Genomic DNA, 11,067 nt, shown 5'->3' with positions numbered 1-11,067 from the left:
CTAAACACCTTGTAGTATTTATTTTCTAAGGTCAGTTATCTTCCTAAAAGGGACATAAATCAAGATAAACTTATTCAACTGATATATATAGTCTTATGAACTGAATCTCAAGCAAAGCAATGAAGTCAACATAATTGACTAATGCCTTTGAAGTGTGTGCCCCAGCTTGATTTTGGTACAGTGACTGAAACCAGTAAAAGAATAAAATTCTGGTGTGTGTGTGTGTGTGTGGGGGGGCATAAGAAATTATAGAATTAAATTGACCATTATCTAAACATCTTGTTCTTATTAGTAGAAATATTAGTAGAAATATACATAAAACTGATGAAAGAGCACAAGAAGAAAATTAGGTTTGGCTAGAAATCTTTAGAGTGTAAAAGGATCTCTTTCAACTTATAATGAAATATTTTTCTTCATTTCTCAGCAAATATTATTTAATGTGTTTCATATCAAAGTTACTATACTGCCTGTAGCCATTTCCAGTGAAAGAGTTTGTATCAAGTTGGTAGAAAATAGTTTAAATATGCTAAATTTGATCCAGGCAATGTGCTTTATGGCAGCGATTTCACAAATAGAGTACTGAGTTCAAAATTCAAATGAGCTGGATAAAAACGAAAAATGAAAGAGAAGGGAAAGAAACGTGCAAGTGAATGACTCTAACTGACAAAGTCAATATTATTTATAAACATGGCAATGAGCTGTCAGAATCGTTAGTATGCTGGATGAAATGCTTAGTCGTATTTTGCCCGTCACTATGTTCTGAGTTCAAATTCCACCAAGGTTGACTTCACCTTTCATCCTTGTGGAGGTCGATAAACTAAGTACCAGTTGTGTACTGGAGTCGATTTAATCGACTGACTCCCTCCCAACAAATTTCAGGCCTTGTGCCCATAGCAGAAAGAATGATATACAAACAGGATGGACTGAATGCATATCATGATGGACTACTGATCTTTTAGTCATTTATGTAAAGCATGCTACATGTACATAAGGACAATAATAGATCTCCTCCTCCTCGTCATTGTCATCATTGTCATCGTCATCGTCATCATCATCATCATCATCATCATCATCATCATTTTCCTCATCATCCTTCAACATCTGGTTTTTCATGCTTGCATGTGTCAGATGGAATTGACTGAGGTAAATTTTCAGTAGCCATGTGCTCCAGCTGTTTTCAGTTTCCATCTGTTTCTATGTAAAATATATGGTCTAGAAGAACATACTAAGGCCCTCCCCATGAACCTTCCTCTAGACACAGAAAATAACAAAATATGAAAAAAGAAGGAAGTTTTGTATTCTTCCACAGATTTTTCCCCACTCTTTTCACTCAAAATTTGCTTTTAGATCAATTAAAAATATTTTTCAACTCAATCAGTAGATACCTGGATCCTGAATTACTGTAGAGGATACTGTAGAAAGTATTGCAGGGTAATAATATTGTGGCATATTGTTAACTGAACTTCATTTGAGCAGTGTCATGTCTGATTATGCAATGTTTGATTTTAACTGGTATTCTTATTAATAGAAGAAGTATGCTGGAACTCACCTCAGATTTCACAAATGTTGAATGGTTAAAAGATGCTTTCATTTTTAGACAGAAATACAAGTTTATTTCAGATTGGTGATATTTATTGTTATCATATGTAAAGTTGTAAGTTCAAAACTGTTTACAGTCAGTGTTATGGTCTCTGGGCAATGAACTTAGCTCTAAATGTTGTTGCTCATCCACAACAGCTTCCACTCTACTTCTTGATATTAAGAAATGGTGACAACCAGCTGTAGAAACTGTTTCTTCAGTAATATAGTCTGTCCAAGTTTGATAAAACAACCTGTCTAGGCTATTAATGAAAATTCTATGTGAAATAATTCTAAAAGCTTAACTGGAAGCCATCTGAATAATTTGTTGGTTGGAAATCTCAAAATTAAGATACCTGGATTTATAACCAGAAATATTATTTCTTATAGAATATTCTACTCACAAATTTAATTGTTAATGTTCTCTACATTTCATTGTATCAATATTTTGTAAGCTTTTTAAATGGATCTAGGTTAGAAACCAGCTCTTTCTCTATTAGCAATAAATCTTGGAGTAAAACTGAATAATGACATACATACATACATGCATGCATACATACATATGTATGTATATATATATCATCAGTGGATCATATATCCAAGAAAGAAGCACACTCTAAAAGTTGATTGAACAGATTCTTACTTTATCTAGTCATCCTTACCATTGTTGTCTCTCATAAGTTGTTACATCGTCATCATCATCATCATCATCATCCACTTATGCGTTATGCGTTATGCGTTAAATATATATATATATATATATATATATATATATATATATAAAGGTATATATATATATATATATATATATATATATATATACCTTAAAAAATTCTTATTTTCTTTCTTTCTTTTTGTTTTCTAGATTCATGATGGTCCTAATCTGTCTTATATTCAGTGTATTGTCCACAATTGAACAATATGCAGAATTTGCAAATGAAACTTTATTTTGGATGGTAAATATAACATTTTTATTTTCATGATAAAACTAGAAAATAAACCCAGACAATGCATTTCTTCAATTTTAATTTCATCAAATTATGTATTTTTATTGATATTTGCTTTATCTGTATACTACATATATAGCTTTTTACTTGTATTTTTTATTTATTTATTTTTATTTTTTCAAGTTCTATAATAAAATATAGCTTAACATCATATTAATACAAACTGAATTTTCATAAAATTTCAACAGCAATTTCTTTTACTCCTCATCAATCCAATTATTTTGAGTTAAGAAAACTTCCCAATTTCTCAGTACCATCCTAACATCACCCAGATCATTATAGGCTAAATTGCTTTGTCTTTTTAACCTCTAACCAAAATTTTGTTTCATTATTATTGAAGTGTTTTACATAAGACAGTACACGCAATCTCTCTTTAAATTGATTGCATCTATTTGGAACTTCAGGTCATGTAATTCATTTTCCAACATAATTAATTGAAATGCAATTGTATTATTTTCATAGTAACTATAATGGACAATAGGTTCGCTGTTTCCTCCTAGAAAAGATATAGAAAGCCTGGGTTCAGCTCTTTCTCATTTGAACAGACATAAAAGACCTATATGATATTATTTCAACAAGGTCTTGAGTATTAGCAGATTTTATTTAACTGCCATTTTCTAAATATTTCATTGTTTTTAGAAAAAGAAAAGGTTATGATGACCTGTAGAAATTTGGAAAAGCATTTGTTCCTTTGTTGTTTTATAAATATTCTACACAGAAATTCAGTAATTTACATTTTGTCTTGGTTCATTTTTTCCAGATTTAATGCTTGGTTGAAGCATTTAGTGTAATATATATGATTATTACCCTTTGAGCTAAAGCCAGAATAATTTGTTTTGGAACTGGTTTGTTTAACATAACACCGCTATGCTTGTAAAATATAGAATTCAGTGCTAAGATTATAAAAGAAAGAATTCACTTTATTTTTAAAATTAGGATGGACACATGCTTAGACTGAAAAATGTTGAAATGAATTTATTGAAAAAAAAAATCCCAAGAACTGTAAGAGAAATAAAATATTTGGTTTAAAATATGGTTATTTTAAATATAGATATTTTTGTGCATGTCACTTTAGCAACAGATAAAATTACAAGGTTCCATATCTTGAAATAGCTTTGTATAATCTTATCTTTCCTTATATATATATATATATATATATATATATATATATATATATATATATATATATATATATATATATATATATATTAAAGAATAAATATTGACTTTTAAGCCTATGTTTCAGAAAGAGTAGTATATTATAAAGGATTTCATTTACTCCCAGAAGCTTGTTCAATTCAGAGTGGCAAGAGCAATATTGCTTTAAGGGAATACACTGTGGATTTCAGTTGATTTTAAATGAATGTCATAAACATTTTGATTTTCAGTTGCAAGTCATGAAAAGAGGGGATGATTCTACTCGTGTTTTTCTCTTAAGGAACATATGTACTGGGTTTAATCTTCTTTTCCCTCTAAGTTTCCATATAATATCTCATAGTTTTCTTATAAATATTCTTCTTTTCATATCCATACTGATCTATATGGATTAGTGCAGGAATTTGCATGAGGCTCAAAAGTAATATGCTATGCAGGCATGTTATACATCTGAAATCTTGAATCCTTTTGATTCCAACCTGTCTGAGACCACCCCTAGTTCTATGATACGTACTTCCTATCAATGTTATCATTTATTATTAACAAAATTAATTAAAACAAAGACAGTGTTCTTAATTGGAAATATAGCAACAAAAGGGTTAATAATACAATGTGAGATTAGATATCAAGAATTGCATTAACGTTGCTTTTCATAAAAGACTATATTCATTAGAATTCCAGGGTGTTGTTACATCTGTTGTCAACATAGGATTCCACTTTGTGCAAAAAGTAGATAGTATGAAGCATGCATAAGGAGCATGTTGCTGCTTGCTAGTGAGAGACAAAACCATTAAATATGAAAGATCTGTGAGGACTGGGGAGAAATGAGGCAAGAATGATCAACTGAAGGAGTAGCTAAGCATTAACAGTATCAGTTAAAGAACACAAGAGAGATGACTAGAAATTTGATGCAAACAGACAATGAAATACTTGGTGTGAAGAAAATGCCATGTTATGTCAAATACGATTACTTGTACGGATGAGGAAAAGAAAGAAAGTAGCGAGATTAAATTTCCGAATGTTGGATCTTACAGATAAGATGACAAAATCCAAGTGGATTAGCAATATGTTATATAACTGAGCCATACAACCTATGATGACTTAACAAAATAGACTTTAGAACAATGATGATAATGTGGAGAAGGAATAGGAATAGGAGGGGGGAGAAGGAGGATGAATTGGAGAAATGAAAGGAGATGGAGGGTGAAGAAAGAATGAAGATGTGCTGTTGATGATGATGATGATGCATGATGATGCATGAAGGGGACCGATTTTTACAGTATTGCTTCTGTCCAGTAACTTCTTTCATTTGGTAATTTCTTATTTTGTATTTGATTATCGTTTTCTTTTTATCTTATATCTACTCTGGATCATTAATGACTATCTCAAAATGTAGTTTTAATCATTCTATCGTTTTAATTTTTATTACATGTACACCATCTAAAGTAAACACATTACTAATTTTACTGACTTTCTTCTTACCCAGATAGAGGGCTACACATTAATAAGTCGGGGAAACGAAACTGTGTGAAGATATTTATGCCATTCTTAAGAGCATTAGAGGTGTTAAAGCACTGAACTGGGATCAAGTTTAGGAATTAACTTGAGTCCTTGATTAAGCTCATTAGCTTTTACTATACAGCACTTACTGAATATTTCAATCAGCAAGATCTAAAGAATGTAACTATTATGAGATTTTGAGGTTTTGATTCCAATGTATCAAACAAGATACAATGTATTCATAGAGAATATTAATGTGAGAGATGACAACAATTTATTTTCAATGTATCCCCAGAAAGCAGGCAACTACTAGCCTAAATAGTATGATAATTCAACATGGTTAAACAGGACATGTTTATTTCCAAAAGATCCATAAAATACAAGTTTTGATAAGAGTAATTAATACATAGAATAATTACATTTTTCAAATTACGATGTTTATAAGAAAAAAGATTTGAGTTAAACTTGCTGTAGAAGTAATGTTAAGGATATAGTTATTGTTTAAGTTAATGTGTGTTTTTCTATATCTGTAGGCTCTCCTGTACTCACCTTGTACCTAGAGAGCATGCCCTGATACCTCATCACAACTACCTTTATCTTTCTTTCCAGTTACTCCTCATCATTATTTAGTGCAGGGTTGTCTTGCAAGTTACCTCATTGGTATTAATGGCAAAAAAAAAAAGCGCCCAGTACAGTCTATAAAGTGGTTGGCATTAGAAAAGGCATCCAGCCATAGAAACTATGTCAAAGCAAAATTTAGAGCTCAGCACAGTCTTCTGGCTTGTTGGATACAACCAAATCCTCCAGCTTATGGCAGTATGGAATACAGACATTAAATAATGATGATAAAAGTTTATAAACAATGAACTTCTAGTATTTGTCTATGGAATTCTCCCACAAGGCATTGGTCAGCCTAAAGCTACAGCAGAAAATACCCAAGATTGCATGTCATGGGACTGAACCTAAAACCAGATGGTCGAGAACTGTACTTCCTAACCACACAGTCATGTCTGTGACTCTATATTTTTCTAATAAGACACTTTTTGGTCATGTGTAAGTGTGAATGGTAAATGTTGAAATAAAAGACTGGAAATCAACATGTTAAAGTAACATGGTGGAATTGAGACATAGCAAATTAATATGTGGTGCAGCTGAAGCCAGCAGGCTGCACCAGGCTCTGATCTGATTTGGCAAGGTTTCTATGGCTGGATTCCCTTCCTAACGCCAACCACTCCGAGAATGTAGTGGGTGTTTTTTACATGCCACCAGCATGGGTGCCAATGACCTGACACTGTCATTGGCCATGACTATGGTCTCACTTGGCTGACAGGTCTGCACAAGCATGGTATATCGCCAAAGGTCTCTGTCACCTGTTACTGCCTCCACGAGGCCCAACACTTGAACGGTGTTTTTTATGTGCCACTGACATGGGTGCCAGTCAGACACCACTGGCATTGGTCACAAATCTACACCTGTTTCCAAACAAAACAAAAAAAGAAGATATCTGGCAATATGGAGTTCTTGAGAAGACCCACCCATGTCAATGAACCTGAGTTCTAGAAGCACTGTGTTTTCCACCCACATGTAACAAAAAAAACATTTTACACATCTTACTCCAACAAACCAAACTACATCTCTTCTCTTCTCTTCCTCACATCTCGTTCATGCATTATGCTTATCTCTCACTTCCCAATCCTGTCCTCATGGCCCTGTACACTGTATCATTGCTATCTAGTAGCCCCACCCACCCCCTCTATATGCCCAGGTTTACCCCACTCACTACATTCTCTCCCCCACTCTCTACTCACGCCTCTTTCGGCAATGCCCTGCCACTTATATTATGACCTCCATACCGCAAGGGTATGCCCTGACACTTGCCACCATCTCTCTCACTCTCTTTTCTTTTACTCAACCAACCCATTTATATTCTGATCTCTGTCCCTTATGAGTATGCCTAGCATTTTGCCACCATCTCTCTCCTGCTCTCTCTTGCAGTCCTGCTGTCCCCCACTATCTCTCTCCGTCTCCTGCTCCCCCTTGGATTGGGTAACCATGTATCCCCTTTACATCAGCACACCTATTTCTGTCCTTATTTTTTCTCTCTCTCTCTCTCTCTCTCTCTCTCTCTCTCTCTCTCTCCACTCTCTGGCTGGGTAGCTATATACCTCCTCTACAGCAAGACACCTGTTTCTGTCTCTCTGTCTCACTATAACCTTTCATCATCTAACACAAGATCCCCTTCTCTAATGCCACCCCCTCTCAAAGGATCCTTGTCTTGCAAGTTACTTGGTGACCCTGCCTGTGCTGGTACCACTTAAAAAGTATCCAGTCTACACTGTAAAGTGGTTGGCGTTTGGAAGGGCAAATGAAAAGAACCAATGGGAGAAAGAGAGTCTGCCACATGTCAACAGAGGGACCAGCAATCTAAATTGACAGTACCTTGGTAGATAAAGCAATTAAGGATATGTATGAAGACAGCGAAAGCCCTCGGCCCACCAGAAATAACCACTGAGATGCTTTAAATATCTGGTGGTGTAAGCTATAGTCTAGTTACCCATATAATTAACCAGGTGATACTTGAAGGAGTCATACCCAATCACTGGTGTAACTATGAAGGTAAAAGTAACGCCTTAGATAGAAATATTTACAGAGGTATCAAACTGTTGGATGAGGTGATGAAAGTCATGGAGAGGGTTATAGCAAATTAACTAGGGAGAGAGTTAGATTAGATGAGATGCAGTTTGGGTTTGTGCCAGGGAGAAGCACCATTGAAGCTATATTTCTAGTAAGACAGCTGCAGAAGAAATTCCTAGCCAAAGAAAAACTTCTGTACTTGGCTTTTGTTACCATGGAGAAAGCCTTTGACAGGGTCCCCTGATGCACAAGATTCAAGTGAAATTCAGACAATGTGTGCATAAGAAGTAAAGGGATTCTACTTGATGTGCACTTTCATACAAGTGAGTCCGTAGAAAGTAAATGAGCAATTGTAGTAGTGTTTATCAGAAATGTATGAGTTTACGTTCCTGGCTACCATAAGTTTTCAATTGAAAACTGAACAGGTTTGTAAGGTGAAATATTTTTTAGTAAGTTCTATATTGTAAACTACAGGCACAGGAGTGGTTGTGTGGTAAGTAGCTTGCTTACCAGCCACATGGTTCCAAGTTCAGTCCCACTACATGGCACCTTGGGCAAGTGTCTTCTAGTATAACCACGAGCTGACCAAAGCCTTGTGAGCGGATTTGGTAGATAGAAACTGAAAGAAGGCACAAGCTGGTAGAATCGTTAGCATGCCAGGCAAAATGCTTAGCGGTATTTTGTCTGCTGTTACGTTCAGAGTTCAAATTCCGCTGAGGTCAACTTTGCCTTTCATCCTTTCGGGGTCGATAAATTAAGTACCAGTTATGCACTGGGGTCGATGTAATCGACTTAATCCCGTTGTCTGTCCTTGTTTGTCCCCTCTATGTTTAGCTCCTTGTGAGCAATAAAGAAATAAGAAACTGAAAGAAGACCGTCATATGTGTGTGTGTCTGTGTTTGTACACCCCGACATCGCTTAACAACTGATGCTGGTGTGTTTATGTCCCCATAACTTAGTGGTTTGGCAAAAGAGGCTGATAGAATAAGTACTAGGCTTACAAAGGATAAGTCCTGGGGTCAATTTGCTTGACTAAAAAGGTGGTACTCCAGCATGGCTGCAGTCAAATGATTGAAACAAATAAAAGAATAAAAGAATACAACTGTGAAAAGTGATGAATTGGTAACAGAATGGCTCTCATGTTTGTTTTTTATATACTCTACTGGGACTGATCTGGATTGCCTGGAGGTTTTCAAATTTCAGTTAATACTCTCTAACTGATTTACTTTCAAGGTGAGCTTGTCCTAATTCTAGTCAAACTGAACCAGTAAGGTAGGCAAAATATGTAGCCTTTAATATGTTGTTGCATATCAGGTGACTAACTGCAATCTGTGGAAGCTTGCTGGTCATTAAACAAGAAACAAGCCAATTTTAAGTTAATGGCTGACAGATATACTGCTGTTAGTTGCACCATCATAATGATAGGTGTCAGTTAAAAGGCAAATTAGAAAAATTTTATAGCTGCTATCAAAAATGGCTACTTGATCAAAAGTCATAATCACCAATTTAGAAAATATGGATGCAAGAACAAAACTATTGTGGTATATATTTTTTAGTTCTCATTTATTTTCATTATACCACTCTTGGCCTAAGTGATATGATAATTCAATATAATTAAGCAGTACATGTTTATTTCCAAAATGTTTATAAAATTCATGTTGAGTAAAAGTAATTAGTACCGAGAAAAAATTTTCAGTTACACTTGTAAGAAGAAAGTATTGAATAACTCATGAAGTGTGAAGGCAAAATATTGAGATAAAACAAAATAAATCAAAATATGTATTTAGGTAAGATGGAAGAACTAAGATATGGCAAATTGATATCTTGTTCAACTGAAATACATCTTATATTAAAACTAACTGAACAAGAGTAGACAATGATTCTGCCAGTTTCTACTCTGGTTGAAACTTGCCAAAGGAAGACAGAAATGGAATGCTTTTAGTTCCTATTTACATAACCAATGTATGGCTAAGATGTTTCAGTCTAGTTGTTCCAATAAACTGGTGAAAAGTAGCAAACCAGTAAAACTTTCCCTGGTGGAATTAGGTTTCACTACATTACAAATCAAACAAAAAACGTTTGAAATAAGAAAATATGTATAATAATTCATTTTTTCATATCTATGAACAAGGAGTGTTATTTAAACCCTCAGTCAATGTAACTATGAAACTAAAGTTCTCACTTTAAAGTTGAGCTGCTCACATTTATTTAGGCATATATCTAAATCAATCATCACTAATGAATTATTTGAGTGTTGAAATGTGCAGATATTATCCAGTAATTGAGATCATAGACTAAAAAATAAATAAAGAATATAAAATATTTAAGCAGAAAACATGCACAAACCGAAAATAAGAATGAGCATAAATCAAATAAAACAATTAGATAACTTAACATATCAGTTATATGAATAGGGAATGGAGAAGTGTAAGAAATTTGTCAAATAATTAATAGATATATTAATAAATAATCCGCAAATATGTGTAAGAATATCAGTAATATGATTTTCAATGGAACAGTAATATCTTGTAAACATTATTGATGAAAATAAAGATTTCTGGAACAATACTAAGTTGTTAGGACCTTCCATGAAATAAGAAGCTTATTGGGTGTGAAAATTAATTAGAACCATGATAACATTTCATATTCAATACTTCCTGTCATGAAGATAAATGAATAAATAGTTATAGCAGCTAATCCATGTAGAATTCCTTATTAATCAATACATATTTTTGTACAATTAAATCATATAAACACTTTTGTGTAGTCACACTTATCATCTCATTAGTAGATATATTCAGTAGTAGATATAAATATATCATCATCATCATCATCATCATTATCATGAATTAACGTCTGCTTTCCATGTTAGTAAGGGTGGGATATATATATATATACATATATATAGCACATGTGTGTCTGTTTGTTGTGTTTGTGCATAGATATGTGTGTGGTGTGAGCATGTGCATATATGTATGTGTATATATGTATGTATATATGTATGTATGTATATATGTATGCACGCATGTATGTATATGTATATAAATATATATATGTATATGCATCTATATATATATGTATATGTGTATATATATATATGTATATATATATATATATATAGAGAGAGAGAGAGGGGAGAGAGAGAGAGAGAGAGAGAGAGAGAGAGAGAGAGAGAACATGGCAATAAATATAA

General features: G+C 33.7%; 1 protein-coding gene across 1 annotated transcript in view; it reads left to right on the top strand.

The window, feature by feature from the left end:
* The window catches only part of LOC106867967 (potassium voltage-gated channel subfamily KQT member 1), a 251,801-nt gene that overhangs the window by 100,451 nt on the left and 140,283 nt on the right, over nucleotides 1-11,067 (top strand). Inside the window, exon 2 of the mRNA XM_089347720.1 lies at nucleotides 2,444-2,534. Within this exon, the coding sequence (XP_089203846.1) occupies nucleotides 2,444-2,534 (91 nt within the window). The remainder of the gene's footprint in view (nucleotides 1-2,443; nucleotides 2,535-11,067) is intronic.

The sequence above is a fragment of the Octopus bimaculoides genome, chromosome 2 (assembly GCF_046866305.1).
Source record: "Octopus bimaculoides isolate indiv1 chromosome 2, ASM4686630v1, whole genome shotgun sequence".
Classification (NCBI taxonomy): Eukaryota; Metazoa; Mollusca; class Cephalopoda; order Octopoda; family Octopodidae; genus Octopus; species Octopus bimaculoides.
Note: the sequence above shows the minus strand (reverse complement) of the source record. Positions and strands in the feature narration are given on the sequence as shown.